The sequence below is a fragment of the Scyliorhinus canicula genome, chromosome 18, assembly GCF_902713615.1.
Source record: "Scyliorhinus canicula chromosome 18, sScyCan1.1, whole genome shotgun sequence".
NCBI classification, from domain to species: domain Eukaryota; kingdom Metazoa; phylum Chordata; class Chondrichthyes; order Carcharhiniformes; family Scyliorhinidae; genus Scyliorhinus; species Scyliorhinus canicula.
Window position 1 is genome coordinate 73,262,577 of NC_052163.1, and position 19,262 is coordinate 73,281,838.

The window sequence follows — 19,262 nt, forward strand, 5'->3', positions numbered from 1 at the left end:
CAAAACCTTAATTAAAATATTTTAAAAAAAAATGTAAGTATGTTCATCGTTGGTCATGATGTTTCCTCTGATTAGCTCATATTTTTCCAAAAGCATCTGGCACCAACCTCATTAATTATGCATCAGGGTGTTTTGCACCATATTTTGTGGTGGGCAAGCCTCATGGTATGTAGTCTGCCATAATGTCTGGGTGCCATATTGAAAATGCAGCCAACATCACGGACGCACCCTATTGAGGAAAGAAGGTGGACCCACTGAGAACAAAGATGGATTTCCAAGAACATTCTGAGGCTGGAAGATGGGCCTACTCCAGGACACCGAATCTAGAAGGTCCACTTCTGTAGTGGTCCAGGGTTGCAGGCAGCCTCCATCCTGAACTCCGGAAACATCACGGAGAATCCTGTGTGAGGGCTGGGGGAAGGGCCTTCAAAATGGATTTCGTACTGGCTCTTCGGGACCCTCTGGGGAACAGGACATCCCTCCTGGCCTCCACGCTGTCTAGCTGCCTTGTTAAATGGACCAATTAACGTTGAATTGTGTTGCCAGCCTTGCAAGGCCGAGTGCTGGGAAGCTCGCAGCAATTCCCGCTCGCTACCACACTTCGAAATATTTCCGGAGAATTGTGCCCATTGATTTACTTGCTTTAAATCTAATGTTCTTTCCCTGGATTCATTTTCAGTTTTCCTGAAACTTTTATCCTCTCCTCCATTGAAGATTAATATAAAGTAATTATTTACAAAGTCTTCCACTTTCTTATGTTTAATTACAAGTTTACCTATGTCTGTTCTTAAGATCACCTTATTCTTGGTCACTCTTGGTCCCTCTCCTTCTCTTAATATGCTAATTCAAAACTGATTTATTTTATCCCTTAAGTTTTTTTCTTGTAAGAGCTGCTAAAAGGGAATACTACTTTCTATCCCTTTGCTGTTCTTGCTATCTCTCTTATTCATTTGTGTAGACTCTTCCTTGTTGTTTTTAAAGTAAATATTGACACCATTGTCAGCCTGAGAGTTGGATGGGGCGCAGGAGTGTTGGAAGAATTACTCAATCACTTAACCTGACCTGCACATCTTTGAACATTGAGGGACAATCTTCTCATTGCCAATCCACCTAACATAGTTCATTGAACATAGAAAAATACAGCACAGAACAGGCCCTTCGGCCCACGATGTTGTGCCGAACTTTTGTCCAAGTTTAAGAACAAATTAATCTACACCCCTTCATTCTACCGTAATCCATGTACCTATCCAATAGGTTGAAGGTCCCTAATGTTTCCGACTCAACTACTTCCACAGGCAGTACATTCCATGCCCCACTACTCTCTGGGTAAAGAACCTACCTCTGACATCCCCCCTATATCTTCCACCATTCACCGTCAATGTATGTCCCCTTGTAATGGTTTGTTCCACCCGGGGGAAAAGTCTCTGACTGTCTACTCTATCTATTCCCCTGATCATCTTATAAACCTATCTCAAGTCGCCCCTCATCCTTCTCCGTTCTAATTAGAAAAGGCCTAGCACCCTCAACCTTTCCTCATAAGACCTACTCTCCATTCCAGGTAACATCCTGGTAAATCTCCTTTGCACCTTTTCCAAAGCTTCCACATCCTTCCAAAAATGAGGCGACCAGAATGGCACACAGTACTCCAAATGTGGACTTAACCAAGGTTTTGTACAGTTGCATCATCACCTCACGGCTCTTAAATTCAATCCCTCTTCTAATGAACGCCAGCACACCATAGGCCTTCTGCACAGCTCTATCCACTTGAGTGGCAACTTTCAAAGATCAATGAACATAGACCCCAAGATCTCTCTGCTCCTCCACATTGCCAAGAATCCTACCGTTAACCTGTATTCCACATTCATATTTGGCCTTCCAAAATGGACAACCTCACACTTTTCAGGGTTAAACTCCATTAGCCACTTCTCAGCCCAGCTCTGCATCCTATCTATGTCTCTTTGCAGCCAACAACAGCCCTCCTCACTATCCACAACACCACCAATCTTTATACCGTCTGCAAATTTACTGACCCACCCTTCAACTCCCTCATCCAAGTCATTAATGAAAATCACAAACAGCAGAGGACCCAGAACTGATCCCTGCGGTATGCCACTGGTAACTGGGCTCCAGGCTGAATATTTGCCATCCACCACCACTCTCTGACTTCTATCGGTTAGCCAGTTCGTTATCCAACTGGCCAAATTTCTCACTATCCCATGCCTACCATGGGGAACCTTATCAAATGCCTGACTAAAATCCATGTACACTACATCCACTGCTTTACCGTCATCCACGTGCTTGGTCACCTCTTCAAAGAATTCAATAAGACTTGTGAGGCAAGACCTACCCCTCACAAATCCGTGCTGACTATCCCTAATCAAGCACTGTCTTTCCAGATGCTCAGAAATCCCATCCCTCGGTACCCTTTCCATTACTTTGCCTACCACTGAAGTAAGACTAACTGGCCTGTAATTCCCAGGGTTATCCCTATTCCCTTTTTTGAACAGCGGCACGACATTTGCCACTCTCCAATCCCCTGGTACCACCCCTGTTGACAGCGAGGATGAAAAGATCATTGCCAACGGCTCTGCAATTTAATCTCTTGATTCCCATAGAATCCTTGGATATATCCCGTCAGGCCCGGGGGACTTGTATATCCTCAAGTTTTTCAAAATGCCCAACACATCTTCCTTCCTAACAAGCATCTCCACGAGCTTACCAGTCTGTTTTACACTGTCCTCTCCAATAATATGGCCCCTCTCGTTTGTAAATACTGAAGAAAATTACTCGTTCAAAACCTCTGCTATCTCTTCAGACTCAATACACAATCTCCCGCTACTGTCCTTGATTGGACCTACCCTCGCTCTAGTCATTCTCATATTTCTCACATATGTGTAAAAGGCCGTGGGATTTTCCTTGATCCTACCCGCCAAAGATTTTTCATGCCCTCTCTTAGCTCTCCTAATCCCTTTCTTCAGTTCCCTCCTGGCTATCTTGTATCCCTCCAGCGACCTGTCTGAACCTTGTTTCCTCAGCCTTACATAAGTATCCTTCTTCCTCTTAACAAGACAGTCAACCTCTCTTGTCAACCATGGTTCCCTCACTCGACCATCTCTTCCCTGCCTGACAGGGACATGCATATACAAGGATGTAGTATCTGTTCCTTGAACAAGTTCCATATTTCAATTGTGTCCTTCCCTGACAGCCTATGTTCCCAACTTATGCACTTCAGTTCTTGTCTGACAGCATCGTATTTACCCTTCCCCCCATTTGTAAACCTGGCCCTGTTGCACACACCTATCCCTCTCCATTACTAAAGTGAAAGTCACAGAATTGTGGTCACTATCTCCAAAGTGCTCCCCCACTAACAAATCTATCACTTGCCCTGGTTCATTACCAAGTACCAAATCCAATATGGCCTACGCTCTGGTCGGACAATCTACGCGTTGTGTTAGAAAAGCTTCCTGGACACACTGCACAAACACTACCCCATCCAAACTATCTGATCTAACTGTGCTACTGGTTCAATACATCAGATTGAACTAACTTCAAGGTCTGGAGTGTCTTTTGGTTAAAGCTGCATCCAGTTGCAGCCTGTGTTATCCCAGAGTACATAACACGACATGCTACCAGGAGGGCCGAAGAGCCTGTTCCTGTGCTGTACTTTTCTTTGTTATTTGTTCTTTAAAGAGTTTCCACTCAATAATTGGGTAGTTGAAGTCACCCATGACGACTACCCTGTGACTTCTGCACCTTTCCAAAATCTGTTTCCCAATCTGTTCCTCCACATCTCTGCTGCTATTGGGGGGCCTATAGAAAACTCCCAACAAGGTGACTGCTCCTTTCTGACTTCAACCCATACTACCTCAGTAGGCAGATCCTCCTCGAACTGCCTTTCTGCAGCTGTTATACTATCTCTAATTAACAATGCAACACCCTCACCTCTTTTACCACCCTCCCTAATCTTATTGAAACATCTATAACAGGAACCTCCAACAACCATTTCTGCCCCTCTTCTCTCCAAGTTTCTGTGATGGCCACCACATCGTAGTCCCAAGTACTGATCCATGCCTTAAGTTCACCCACCTTATTCCTGATGCTTCTTGTGTTGAAATATACACACTTCAACCCACCTCCGTGCCTGCAAGTACTCTCCTTTGTCAGTGTTACCTTCCCCACTGCCTCACCACACGCTTTGACGTCCTGAACATCGGCTACCTTAGTTGCTGGTCTACAAATCCGGTTCCCATTCCTCTGCCAAATTAGTTTAAACCCTCCCGAAGAGTACTAGAAAACCACCCTCCCAGGATATTGGTGCCCCTCTGGTTCAGATGCAACCCGTCCTGCTTGTACAGGTCCCACCTTCCCCAGAATGTGCTCTAATTATCCAAATACCTGAAGCCCTCCCTCCTGCACCACTCCTTCAGCCACGTGTTCAACTGCCATCTCCCTATTCCTAGCCTCGCTATCACGTGGCACCAGCAACAAACCAGAGATGACAACTCTGTCCGTCCTGGCTTTTAACTTCCAGCCTAACTCCCTAAACTCGTTTATTACATCCACACCGCTTTCCCTACCTACGTCGTTGATACCAATATGCACCACTACTTCTGGCTGCTCACCCTCCCCCTTAAGGATCCTGAAGACACGATCCGAGACATCCCTGGCACCCGGGAGGCAACATACCTTCCGTGTGTCTCGCACACGACCACAGAATCTCCTATCTATTCCCCTAACCATTGAGTCTCCTATTACTATTGCTTTCCTATTCTCCCCCCTTCCCTTCTGAGACCCAGAGCCAGACTCAGTGCCAGAGACCTGGCCGCTAGGGCCTTCCCCCGGTAGTTCATACCTCCCCCAAACAGCATCCAAACGGTATACTTGTTTTGAAGGGGAACGGGCACGAGGGATTCCTGCACTGTCTGCCCGTTCGTTTTCTTTCCCCTGTAACCCAGCTACTTTTGTCCTGTACCTTGGGTGTGGTTACCTCCCTGTAACTCTTGTCTATTACCCCCTCTGCCTCCTGGATGATCCTCAGTTCATCCATTCCAGTTCCCTAACACGGTCTCTGAGGAGCTGGTGTTGGGTGCACTTCCCGCAGGTATAGTCAGCGGAGAAACCGGTGGTATCCCTCACCATCCACATCCTACAGGAGGAGCATGCAACTGCCCTAATCTCCATCCCCTCTTGCCTTACAGAATATAGCTGCATTGTGGACCAACTGGAACTCCGCCCTCCGACTCTGCTCCCAGTCAGCTGCACTCTGTAAACTCCCGGCTCCCTTCACGCTCTTTGAGGAAATGTCGGAAATTAAATGAAAGGAGTACCTTACACCCTCCTCGCCTAACTCCCTCAGTCACCAAACTCTCACTATAGCACTCAAATGCACCCAAATTCAGCACTACACATCTTTGGACTGTGGGAGGAAAGTAGAGTACCCGGAGGAAACCCATGCAAACATGGGGAGAATGTGTAAACTCCACACAGTTCCCCAAGGTCAAAATTGAACACGGGCCCCTGGTGCTGACCACTGTGCCGTGTTGATCCATGTTTATTTTTATTGTGCAAGTGGTGTTTTTTCTGTATGCGTAGGTCTTGCATTGTTGATACAGAGAAAGATTTCCTCTGGTGAGGTAGTACATAAGAACTAGGAGTGGGAATAGGCAATACAGCCCCTCAAACCTGCTCCGTCTGTCAATACGATAATGGCTGATCTCTTGGCTTCAGCTCCATTTTCCTACCCGTTCTCCATAGCCCTTCAGTCCATTGCTAATTAAAAATCTGTCCAACAGCTCCATAAATGTTCTCAATGTCCCAACATCCACCACACTCTGGGGTAGTGAATTCCACAGATTCACAACTTTGTGAGAAGTAATTTCTCCTCATCTCTGTTTTAAATCTGCTACCCCTTATCCTAAAAGAAAACCTCTCATTTTCGAATGCCCCAGAAGAGGAAGCATCTGCTCCACGTCTACTTTATCCAAACCGTTTATCATCTTTTATACCTCAATTAGATCTCCTCTCATTCTTTTAAACTTGAGAACATATAGGCCAATCTCTTTTCATAAGTCAGACCCCTCATCTCTGGAACCTTCTCTGAATTGCCCCCAGAAATATACTAACATTAGAGTTTGACTATTTCGAGGTAACAGAAGCTTTTTCACACAACGGTTAGTGGGATTCCGGAACTCTCTCCCAAAATGGTGGCGAGGCAAGATCAAGTGGAAACATTTAAAACTGAAATTAATAGATTTTCTTGTTGAATAAAGGTATTGAGGGACACAGAGGAAAGTAGATGGATGGAGCTGATGTGCAAATCAGCCATGATCGCGTAGAATGGCAGAAAAGGCTCGGGGCCAGTGACCTACTCCAAAGTAACTCTTTTCATTAAATCCTCTAAGGTTTTACTGCATAGTCTTGATCCAGTGACATGCCATGACCGGGAATCCGAGGTTAATTCAAAGTTCTCCTTTATTGCTTTATCATCAATTGCAATTCAGTTCAGAAGAGTCTCTGATCCTTGATGTTTCGAGATTGTTTCCCCAGCAGTCTCTCAGTTTAGGAGTGGAAGTGCTTCTGTTTAATTCAAATGTTTTGATTTTGGAATAATTGCTGCTTAATTATGTGATATCAGCCTCACTTGCAAGACAGACTGCAGATACCTGATTTATTGAAACTTGGCCTTCATCTGTGTTTTAAGCTTAACTCATCAATGTGTGGTCAAACCTGTCTGCTGTGGTTGCATTTCACCATATTGAAGTTCTCTCTCTCACAGTTTCTTATACTGGGCTGATATAGGAGAGCCACCAAAAATTGAAAAGGCTGGGCTGAATGGAGCTGGCCGAAGAATACTCGTCAACATTGGCATTGAAAAACCGACTGCGATCGCATTGGGTAAGGCTGTCAGCAAACCTGCAGTGTGCTTATATAAAGCTCTTCATGAGGAGAGCAAGAACTTACATTTGAATAATACCTCTCATGATCACAGTTTATCAACATTGAAGACCTGTTTGAAATGTCGTGGTTGTTGGAAAGTTGGGGTGTGGCAGCTAATATGTGCACACTAAGTCCCACATATAGCTATGAGGTGATGATCAAATAATCTGTCTCGATGATGTTGGTTGAGGCATGGGTAATGATCGCAGTCTTCAGCATCAAGGAATTTCACGTATGTTTAAGGCCAATGTTTTTGAATAATAAGGGGATCAGGGGTTATGGGGAGAAGACAGGAGAATGGGGATGAGAAACATATCAGCCATGATTAAATGGCGAAGCAGACTCAATCGGCTGAATGGCCTAATTCTGCTCCTATGTCTTATGGTATTAATGGGGAGAACTCCCCTGCTCTTCAAAATAATACCATGGGATCTTTTACATTCTCTTGAGAGAGCAGATCGAGCCTCAGTTTAATATCTGATCTAAAAGACAAGGGGGCGCGATCTACTGGCCACACGTCCAAAAGGCGATGCGGCGCCAGGTGGCTGGTAGATGCAGGTAGATCCCTCTTCCAGGATCTACCCGGCTCACCGCACCTCGCGAGATCCAACGCAATCTTGCGAGATGTCGCAATGTGAATCCCGCCCATTGTGGGCTGATCACTTTTTGGCAAATCTGCATATTAGAGTGAGACAGGAAGTCTCACTCTAATACACTCCCACTATCTACCCAAGGCGATGGGATCTGATCCTCTCGCCATAGAGACCTCTGGCGAGCGCCGCTGCTGGTCTCCACAAAGGGGCACCAGAAGGGACGGCATTCGTGGGGATCGCCCGGGGGATTGGAGGCGTTTGCCCTCTGGGTAGGGTGGCACCCTGGAACTGCTGGTGCTACCCAGGCACTTTGGCACTGACAGCCTGATAGTGCCACCTAGGTTCGAGCCTGGAACTGCCAAGGTGCTCATGTGGCACATTCAGCTGGCAGGGGCACTGCCAAGGTGCCAAGCTGGCATTCTTCCCACACTACGGATAGGGCCCGGGGGTAACCTGCAAGGGTGTGGGGGGATTGTGGGAGGGCCTGAGGACTCCCTTTTGGTGAGTGGGGCTTTGGAGGGGTTCGGGGTCGCATCGTGGGGTTGAGAGATATTTAAAAATGACGTCCCGATCTTCTCCTGCACTGAGGAGTTCCGGCGAACAGAGCTCCTCAGTGCAGAAATGGGACTGACTATTTGCCAAGGTATTTGCTCAAGACTTTAGAATAGGACTTAGACCATTTACCTTCTGGCACTCCACTTAAACACAGCTGATGTTTGTTGAACTGTTTCTCAAGAATTTACAGTGTGGTCTTAAAATGCATCAAATCAAAATCTGTCATTTTCTTATGAGCTGGATTCTCCACACTCCGACACCTAAATCGCGCTCGGCGATGGGGCGGAGAATCCAGTTTCACGCATGAAATCGGGCTCGGCGCCGGTTCAGCGATTTTCCGCCCCCCCGAAAAGCGGTGTACTCGGAGTACACCGTGCCGATTATCGACCACCTGAGGCCATTGCCTGAGACCCGCCCGCTATTCTCCGTCCCCGACCGGCTGAATTCCCGACGCCGCGGACCACTCATGGTACCACCATCCGTGATGCCCACGTGGCGGCTGTGGACTCAGTCTGTTGCCGCCACAGTCGGGGGAGGGCTGATCGGAGGGCAGAGAGGGCCTTATTCGGGACTAGGGTTATTTTGTGTGAGGGGTCCGGCGAGCGGCTTATCACGGGCACTATTTCCATGGTCCAGGTCCACAGTCTGGTGTGGTCACTGGAGGCCGCCGCCGTGCGCATGCGCGGCCTCTGACCCGGAAGTGCGGGGGGGGCGTATCGACAACTGGAGCTGCAAGCTCCTTGACAGCTGCCTGCTAGCCCCCTGCAAAGCTATGAATCTGTGGCCTTTTGGCGGCAGTTTTTCTGGCGTAAAAGACCAGTTTTCACAACGGCATGGGGACAAAGTCCTGAAAACGGAGAATCCAGCTCATTGTTCCTGATTTTATTATTCATTCAGCTCCTGGTGTTCTTCACTTCACAAAAAAACATCCAGTTACTGGGATGACGCAGGGTTTGTAAAAAAGGTGTGTGGGGCCATCCCCGACTTGGATTCACATGAGTTGATAGTGGGTGGAGATTGGAATATGGTGCAGGGGCCAAAATTGGACAGGTCACAACAGCAAACGCTTATCCAGTCAGCGGGAGTGAAGGCGTTGGCTGGGCTAATGGTGGAAATGGGAGTAGTGGACCCTTGGAGGTTTTTGCGCCCGGAGGAGCGGGAATATTCTTTCTTCTCTTCAGTCCATAAGGCCTATTCGCAGATAGATTTTATTTGTGGTGGGGAAGTCGCTGTTGGCCGGGGTCAAGGGGTTGGAATATTCGGCAATTGCAATATCACACCATGCGTCACACTGGGTTGATATGGTTTTGAGAAGGGTATATGTAGAGGTGGGGGTGGAGATTGGATGTGGGGCTGTTGGGGGACCGGGGGTTTTGGGATAAGATTCGAAAAGTGATTGAAGAATATGTGCGGTTTAATTGTACGGGTGAGGTCTTGCAGGCGGTGGTTTGGGAAGCTTTGAAGGCAGTGGTGAGGGCGGGGGATGGGGAAGGTGATATCACTTGAGGCTAGGATGGATAAGGAGGAGAGGGTGGCATGGCAAAGGTCAATAGATGAGACGTTGGAACTGGACAGGAGGTATGTAGAGGATGTGGATCCAACACTGTTGGAAAAGAGGAAGGAGTTGCAGGCGAGTTTTGACCAGTTGTCCACAAGGAAGGCGGTGCCAGTTGAGGCGGGTGAGGGGAGTGGTCTACGAGTATGGTGAGAAAGTGGGACGCCTGCTGGGAGGTAAACTTTGGAGGGAGGCAGCGGTGAGGGAAATTGTTCAGGTGCAGGATAGGGCAGGGAAGTTGGTGGTGGCTCCAGATCAGGTTAATAGGGTGTTTGAGGAATTTTACGAGAGATTGTATATGTCGGAGCCACCTGGGGAGGTGCGGGAGATGCAGGAATTCCTGGATGATTTGGAATACCTGAGGTTGGGGGAGGGGGACAGGGCCATATTGGAGGGGGCGATAGTGGAATAGGAGATAAAAGATGCGATTGGGAGGATGCAGTCGAGAAAGGTAGCAGGGCCAGATGGGTTTCCGGTGGAGTATTACAAGAAATTAAAAGATAAGTTTGTGCCGCTGATGGTGGAGATGTTTGAGGAGGTGATAGGGAAGGGGGTGTTGCCACAGACTTTGGGGAAGGCATCAATCTCCCTGTTGCTCAAGAAGGATAAGGATCCGACAGAGTGTGGGTCGTATAGGCCCATATCACTTCTGAATGTGGACGCAAAGGTGTTGGTGAAGGTATTGGTGGGTCGGTTGGAGGAGTGCCTCCTGAAGGTAGTAGGGGAAGATGAGACTGGGTTTGTGAAGGGGAGGCAGCTCCTTTTGAACATTAGGAGGGTATTGAACGTGGTTATGGTGGCGGCGGAGGGGAGGAGACACAGGTGGTTGTGGCACTGGACGGCGAGAAGGTGTTTGACCGAGTAGAGCGGGGATATTTGATTGCGGTTCTGGAGCGGTTTGGGATGGGGCCACAATTTGTAGATTGGGTAAGGCTGCTGTACATGAAGCTGAGGGCGAGTGTCCACACGAATAATATGAATTTGGGTTACTTTGCTCTTCACCGTGGGACCAGGCTGGGATGCCCGATGTCCCCCTTGTTGTTCGTGCTTGCGATTGAGCCGTTGGCCATCGCTTTGAGTTCAGCGGTGTGGAAATGGATAGTGGGGAGGGAGGTAGAGCGTAGGGTATCTTTGTATGTGGACGGCTTGTTGTTGTATGTATTGGAACCTAGTATGTTGATGGGCATGTTGGCGCTGCTTCGAGTGTTTGGGTCTTTTTCGGGGTATAAGCTAACATAGAACATACAACATTACAGCGCAGTACAGGCCCTTTGGCCCTCGATGTTGCGCCGACCTGTGAAACAGCTCTAAAGCCCATCCACACTATTCCCTTATCATCCATATGTTTATCCGATGACCATTTAAATACCCTTAATGTTGGCGAGCCAACTACTGTTGCAGGCAGGGCATTCCACGCCCTTACTACGCAGCTCGACGCGTACCACCTCCCATGCATATCTGATATGGTCAGTCAGATTGCACAATACCAGGTCTTCTCAACTGTGGACCAAAAATCCACCTACCACCAGCTCCCCATCCGTAAGGCGGACCACCCACACTGCCTTCGAGGCAGATGGCCGCCTCTACCATTTTCTTAGGGTTCCCTTCAGCGAGATGGCAAATAGAGTTTAACGCCGAAAAGTGTGAGGTGATTCATTTTGGAAGGAGTAACAGGAAGACAGAGTACTGGGCTAATGGTAAGATTCTTGGTAGTGTGGATGAGCAGAGAGATCTCGGTGTCCATGTACTTAGATCCCTGAAAGTTTCCACCCAGGTTGATAGGGTTGTTAAGAAGGCGTAGGATGTGTTAGCTTTTATTGGTAGGGGGATTGAGTTTCGGAGCCATGGGATCATGTTGCAGCTGTACAAAACTCTGGTGCGGCCGCATTTGGAGTATTGCGTGCAGTTCTGGTCGCCGCATTATAGGAAGGATGTGGAAGCATTGGAAAGGGTGCAGAGGAGATTTACCAGGATGTTGCTTGGTATGGAGGGAAGAGGGCTCCGTAGGTATGACATTACTAGTCTGGTGGGGAGTGTGAAAGCGGAGTTGGCAAGGTGGGATGGTCTCCCTCTGTCACTGGCAGGTCGGGATCTGCCTTCAGTCATGAAGGGGATCCTGTTGGGGTGGAGGTCAGTCGCTCCACCCTGTGCCCTGGTGTGGCGGGTGATCAGTTGGAGTTTTTAACACTCGAGAAGTTGAACTTTGAGTTGAGGGGAAGGATGGAAGGGGTCTACAATTCATGGGCTTTGTTTATTATGCACTTTCAAGAATTGTATGACATCGAACATCAGGGCGGGAGTTTGGGGTGAGGGTGTTGGTTGGGGGTGGGGGGACGTTGGGAATGTGTATGTTGTTGGTAACTATGTATGGGTGGATGGTGGATTCCTGAATCCTTTTTTTGATGTTTGTATTTAAAATGTTGAGGGTTATTTGGGGGTCAGTGGGAGGGAGGAATTGTTGGCCAGGGGATTGACATTGTATTTGTTGCCATTTAATGTTTGTTGATGGATGTATATTAGGATGAAAAAGGAGGAAAATAAAAATATTTATAAAAAATAAAATAAATCTAGCTCACTTGCTTTCTATTCTGAAGTTGCAGAGCAGTGTAATATGTTTTGTAACTGACACGGTTTGGGTCTGGAATTTACTTTGCAACTGGATAGAATTCCAAAAAGAAACTGATGGTCTTGTTATAAACTCTTTGCTCCTTGACAAGAAGGAGAGTTGTTCTCTTCATTATAATGTGTAAAGTTCAGATAGTTATTTCAGGAGATAGTGGAATGGATAGTACGCAGACTCGAGTTTAGAAATTATTAGCAAGCGAATTGAACACACTCACATGTTCGGAAGTGAGGTAAACTGTTAAACCTTTGTTTTATAATTGTATGTTTGAAATGTGAATGGTAAAACAAAATCCAGAAAGTACTGGAGCCATGAACCGGAAAGTGAGGGCAGAACAAAGTGCAAATAGAAGGAGGTGCAAAACAGTTAAAGGATCAACAGATGCAATAAATTACAAACTAATGAAACTTCTTCCATTTATAGAATAGAACAGCACAGAACAGGCCCTTCGGCCCTCGATGTTGTGCCGAGCAATGATCACCCTACTCAAACCCATGTATCCACCCTATACCCGTAACCCAACAACCCCCCCCCCCCCCAAAGCTTACTTTTTAGGACTCTACGGGCAATTTAGCATGGCCAATCCACCTAACCCGCACATCTTTGGACTGTGGGAGGAAACTGGAGCACCCGGAGGAAACCCACGCACACACTGGGAGGATGTGCAGACTCCGCACAGACAGTGACCCAAGCCGGAATCGAACCTGGGACCCTGTAGCTGTGAAGCATTTATGCTAACCACCATGCTACCGTGCTGCCCCAAATTCCATTGTTGCCTAGGTAATCCTGATAACAACCAGATGATGAGCCTGTTATTAGAATTAACAGATTATCTCTGGTTGAGGTTTCCACAGCTTCTTTCAGCTTTTGGTATAACTGATACTCATCAGGGGCAATTTGGCTACATTGATATTTGCCTTTATAGTTCTCTTATACTGCATACTGCTGTGAAATCAAACCAGTTGATTGCCTTACTATTTTGCATCAAACCCATGTTGAACAAGGTGTGTTGGGAGAAGATTAGCCCTATCTATGGGATAGAAGAGACACCAATTTTACTATCAATAAATACTGGATATTTTAGTCAGATCTTGTGGATTTCAGAAATGATCATTTTGCATAAGCCTGCTCTGTGAGAACTTTACAGAGGGGCTGAATGGTCCACTCCATATTTCCGTGACAATAGTTCCATTATGGACTTCTCATTTAGTGACCTCCACCTGTTTGTAAATGGTGTTGCAAAGGCAGCTGCTTGGAATTTTAGTTAATTTTCCAATGATGTGGCCCTTTACCACCAAATCATAGTTTAGTCTGCCCTTCGTCCTTCAAGCAACTCACTTTGCTCTCTTCCTCTCACCTTTACTTCATTCCAACCTCTTCCCTGAGTTTCTAACCAAAACATTCTCCCTCCTTTCCTTTCTTGGCCTCTACACTGGGCCACATTCCATCTCTATCTCAATATGCCTTCCCTCTCTCCTGATTTCACTTCACTCCTGCGTTCCCTTAACGCTACCTCCATAGAAACCCAACAACCTTATTTATAGCCACCCTCCCGAAACTGCCACTTTGTGCAATCTCTCTCGTCCCATGGTCTCTATCACAGGCAAGGTGATCACTTCCTTGTATCCCTCACCAGTCGTGTCCCCATTTCCTTCTGTGTCCGCATCTGAAATTACCTCTTGCCCAGTCACTTTTAACTGTACTTTCAAACCCGCAACTCTCTCTGCAACCAACAGGCAATTTAAACCTTTGTTTTATAACATGTTTAAATTGTATGTTTGAAATGTGAATGGTAAAACAAAATCCAGAAAGTACTGGAGCCATGAATCGGAAAGTGAGGGCAGAACAAGATGCAAATAGTCTGTGAAATTCAACACCCAGGCTAACGGAATTATACCTGGCAAGCATCAGAACCCTTAAGGGGCAGAGAAGAAAATTAAATGGAAATATTTTGTAGTACTTTAAGTAAGGATCAATAAAGCAAAGAGTTTTTATCTTGATTTTCAGACCATATTAAGAAACGCCTTTACTGGGCAGACTCTGGCCTCCATGAGCTATTTTACACTGATCTGAATGGACAACGCCAAAGTAGCGTCTTTCACTCTCAGAAGTACTTGGCAAATCCATTTGGGCTGGCAGTGTTTGAGGTAATTATCAGTTTTCTGAATCCCAGATTCATTGGCTTGTACTTAATTATCAACATAGAACGGGTTGTGTGAATCATTTAATAGAGAACTATTTCCGTTGGGCATTTCAGCAGCACATCCATGGTTACAATGGTAACTGTCTCTTGGAGCTTATCTGACCGTCTTAGGGATATGGAGAGGAATTTTGCTACAACTCCTGTTTTGTGTCTTCTGCAGGAGCTAACATTACCAGTTGGGAAGATGGGATTCATGGTTACACCGTTTAGTACTTTGAGTGAGCATCAATGGGCCTGATTGGCCGTGTATACGGATGCAAACAGATGAAAAGAACATCCGAGCAGGAGTGGACCATTCAGCCCTTCGGCCCAGTCCTACTATTTGATCAAATTATGGCTGCATTTTGGGTGCCATTGGAGCTCCACAAAATTGGCCCATGTAAATTCTCTCCAAGTTAAAACATCTCAATACTAATTATAAAAGGAATGAGATAGTTGTTTGAAAGGAGCGTTGAAAGATATGGGAAAGAAAATTAATGCAGGCTTCATGGATTGTCTCATTGGAACATTGTCCAATTATTTCATTTTCTGAAAACATTCCCAGTTATAATCTTTGTGGCCTGTTTTGTATGGATCGTTCTGAAAATTATGTAGATGTTCACCATTTTATCTGTTGAGGATGTGCAAAGAAAAGAAAGAACAAAGAAAAATTACAGCACAGGAACAGGCCCTTTGGCCCTCCAAGCCTGCGCCAATCCAGATCCTCTATCTAAAACTGTCACCTATTTTCTAAGGATCTGTATCCCTCTGCTCCCTGCCCATTCATGTATCTGTCCAGATACATCTTAAATGGCGCTATCGTGCTCCCTTCTATCACCTCCACCGGCAATGCGTTCCAGGCACCCACCACCCTCTGCGTAAAGAACTTTCCACGCATATCTCCCTTAAACTTTTCCCCTCTCACCTTGAATTCATGATCCCTAGTAATTGAGTCCCATACTCTGGGAAATAGCTTCTTGCTATCCACCCTGTTTATACCTCCCATGATTTGAGGTCCCCCCTCAACCTCCATCTTTCTAATGAAAATAATCCTAATCTACTCAACGTCTCTTCTTAGCTAGCGCCCTCCATACCAGGCAACACCCTGGTGAACCTCCTCTGCACCGTCTCCAAAGCATCCACAACCTTTTGGTAAAGTTGAAATCATTGTTCTCAGACTTTTCCCAGTGTGGAAGTATTAATATTATTCTCAAAATAATGTGCAGGCTGGTCTTCCTCGTGCAATTTCAGTTTAGATTAACCAAGTCACCCAGCTTTAAATTCATTTTTACTGGTCTTCCTGGTTTAGCTTGACTTCTGTGTATATCTGACATGATTAAACATTTTACTCACAGGACTGTGCCTACTGGTCTGATGTGGAAGGCAAGGCTGTGTACAGTGCCAACAAGTTTACAGGAACCAATGTGAAAGTTTTGGCATCAGATCTCACCGAGCCACGAGGCTTAGTCGTGTTTCACAAACTGATGCAACCAATTGGTATGAGAGGATCTCTTTTAACAGAACAGCTTGTTGCATTTTGATTCTGAAGTGTGGGTTACTGATTTCATACAAAGTTCATTTAGCATTTTTCCTTGAAAGAGTGAATGAAGCTAACCTTTGACAAGAGATACTGTGTTAGTTGATTTTAAACTAACAATGTGGTGCCCATATCCTAGCATACAGTCCAAGTATATTGTTTCTTCAAAAAATATAAAAGATTGGGGCAGCACGGTGGTGCAGTGGTTAGTACTGCTGTCTCACGGCGCCGAGGTCCCAGGTTCGATCCCGGCTATTGGTCGTTGTCCGTTTGGAGTTTGCACATTCTCCCCGTGTTTGCGTGGGTTTCGCCCCCACAACCCAAAGATGTGTAGGGTAGGTGGATTGGCCGCACTAAATTGCCCCTTAATTGGAAAAATGAATTGGGTACTCTAAATTTAAAATTTTTAAAAATATATAAAAGATTTATGTTTGAGGCGACTTGCCTGTCCAATACCACAGTATCAGTACACAAATGTATGTTTAGTTTGTAATCTCAGTTCCGCCACTTTGATGTTGCAAGGGTTGTGCAGGATGTGCAAAGCTTTGCGCAGGTGAAGGACGCACATCCTGAGTGAGTGAGCCACATCCAGAGTGGGAATTTGGAACTTGGTAATTTGGTGCAGTGAGGTAATCAGGAAAGGTAAGCGGTAAATCTAATTTTGCTGTTTTTCAGTTAAAAGTGCAGTGTGTAGCTAAGTGTCTGATAAAAGTGATTTTTATAACGTTTTCAAATAGTGTGGGGGGGGGGGGGGTAAACTGTAAGTGACATCACAGTAAAGCTGTGACCTTATTGCCTGTTTGGGAATCTGTTAAATTTGAAAAAAAAATTGCAACAAAAAATTTAAATGATTAACTTGATAGTGGAGTAACTAAACCTGAGGGCAGAGATTGGTATTTAGCATTTAATTTTGCTGTAAAAATCATTTAGTGTCAGAGCCATATAGTTAATTGTAACTCAATCGAATAATAATTCAAGTGTTTATTTTAAATTAATTAATTAGTACTTAAATGTCACTCAGCGGGATGCAGTTCTCCAACTGTGAGATGTGGCAGATCTGTGACGACGCTTCTAGCGTTCCGGTCAACTACAACTGCAGCAAGTTTAAATCAATGGCAGCGCCTCACAGACTGTGTGGTTCGGTTGGAGCAGCAATTGGATGCACTTAGGAGCATGCAGGTGGCGGAAAGCATCATAGATAGGAGTTATAGAGATGTGGTCACACCCAAGGTGCAGGCAGAGAGATGGGTGACCACCAGAAGGGGCAGGCAGTCAGTGCAGGAATTCCCTGTGGTTGTCCCCCTCTCGAACAGGTATACCGTTTTGGATACTGTTGGTGTAATAGCCTATCAGGAAAAGCAGCAGCAGCCAGAGCAGTGGCACCACAGCTGGCTCTGATCAGCAGGGAGGGTCAAAGCGCAGAAGAGCAATAGTCATAGGGGACTCTATAGTCAGGGGCACAGATAGGCGCTTCTGTGGACCAGACCCGTTGTTTTCAGCAACATCTCCCTGTCTGCTCATCCTCAGAGCCATACTGGCCAGCATTGAGGGAGAACGAGGGAATAGGGACAGTATGGCTCTGAGGAAGAGCAGACAGGGAGATGTTGCTGAAACCGGCGGGTCTGGTGGCCTGAAGTGCATATGTTTTAATGCAAGAAGTATTACGGGTAAGGCAGATGAACCTAGAGCTTGGATTAGTACTTGGAACTATGATGTTGCCATTACAGAGACTTGGTTGAGGGAAGGACAGGATTGGCAGCTAAACGTTCCAGGATTTAGATGTTTCAGGCGGGATAGAGGGGGATGTAAAAGGGGTGGAAGAGTTGCGCTACTGGTTAGGGAGAATATCACCGCTATACTACGGGAGGACACCTCAGAGGGCAGTGAGACTATATGGGTAGAGATCAGGAATAAGAAGGGTGCAGTCACAATGTTGGGGGTTTACTACAGACCTCCCAACAGCCAGCAGGAGATAGCGGAGCAGATAGGTAGACAGATTTTGGAAACGAGTAAAAACAACAGGGTTGTTGTGATGGGAGACTTCAATTTCCCCAGTATGGACTGGGACTGACTTAGTGCTAGGGGCAGCGTTTGTAAGGAGCATCCAGGAGGGCTTCTTAAAAAAATATGTGGACAGTCCAACTAGGGAAGGGGCTGTACTGGACCTGATATTGGGGAATGAGCCCGGCCAGGTGGTAGAAGTTTCAGTAGGGGAGCATTTCGGGAACAGTGACCACAATCCTGTAAGTTTTAAAGTGCTGGTGGACAAGGATAAGAGTGGTCCTAGGGTGAATGTGCTAAATTGGGGGAAGGCTAATTATAACAATATTAGGCGGGAACCGAAGAACCTAGATTGGGGGTGGATGTTTGAGGGTAAATCAACATCTGACATGTGGGAGGCTTTCAAATGTCAGTTGAAAGGAATTCAGGACCGGTATGTTTCTGTGCGGAAGAAGCATAAATACGGCAAATTGGGGAACCTGGGATAACGAGATATATTGTAGCCCTCGTCAAAAAGAAAAAGGAGGCATTTGTCAGGGCTAGAAGGCTGGGAACAGACGAAGCCTGTGTGGAATATAAGGAAAGTAGGAAGGAACTTGAGTAAGGAGTCAAGAGGGCTAGAAGAGGTCACGAAAAGTCATTGGCAAATAAGGTTAAGGAAAATTCCAAGGCTTTTCACACGTACATAAAAGCAAGAGGGTAGCCAGGGAAAGGGTTGGCCCCCAAGGGTTGGCAAGGAAATCTATGTGTGAAGCCAGAGGAAAATGGGCGAGGTACTAAATGAATACTTCGCATCAGTATTCACCAAAGAGAAGGAATTGGTGGATGTTGAGTCTGGAGAAGGGTGCATCGATAGCCTGGGTCACATTGAGATCCAAAAAGACGAGGTGTTGGGCGTCTTGAAAATATTATGGTAGATAAGTCCCCAGGGCCGGATGGAATCTACCCCAGAATACTGAAGGAGGCTAGAGAGGAAATTGCTGAGGCCTTGACAGAAATCTTTGGATCCTCTCTGTCTTCAGGTGATGTCCCAGAGGACTGGAGAATAGCCAATGTTGTTCCTTTGTTTAAGAAGGGTAGCAAGGATAACCCAGGGAACTACAGGCCGGTGAGCCTTACGTCAGTGGTAGGGAAATTATTGGAGCGAATTCTTCGAGACAGGATCTACTCCCATTTGGAAGAAAATGGACATATTAGCGAGAGGCAGCACGGTTTTGTGAAGGGGAGGTCGTGTCTCACTAACGTGATAAGATTTTTTCGAGGCGGTCACAAAGATGATT

The 19,262-nt window shown here is 46.2% G+C and overlaps 1 protein-coding gene across 5 annotated transcripts in view; it reads left to right on the forward strand.

Annotated features, from left to right (window-relative positions):
* LOC119953175 (very low-density lipoprotein receptor-like) overlaps positions 1-19,262 on the forward strand; it is a 91,545-nt gene that overhangs the window by 55,818 nt on the left and 16,465 nt on the right. For all 5 annotated transcript variants that reach the window (XM_038777133.1, XM_038777134.1, XM_038777132.1 and 2 more), the window contains exons 7-9: positions 6,776-6,894; positions 14,270-14,409; positions 15,800-15,941. In XM_038777133.1, coding sequence (XP_038633061.1) covers positions 6,776-6,894; positions 14,270-14,409; positions 15,800-15,941 — 401 coding nt within the window. The remainder of the gene's footprint in view (positions 1-6,775; positions 6,895-14,269; positions 14,410-15,799; positions 15,942-19,262) is intronic.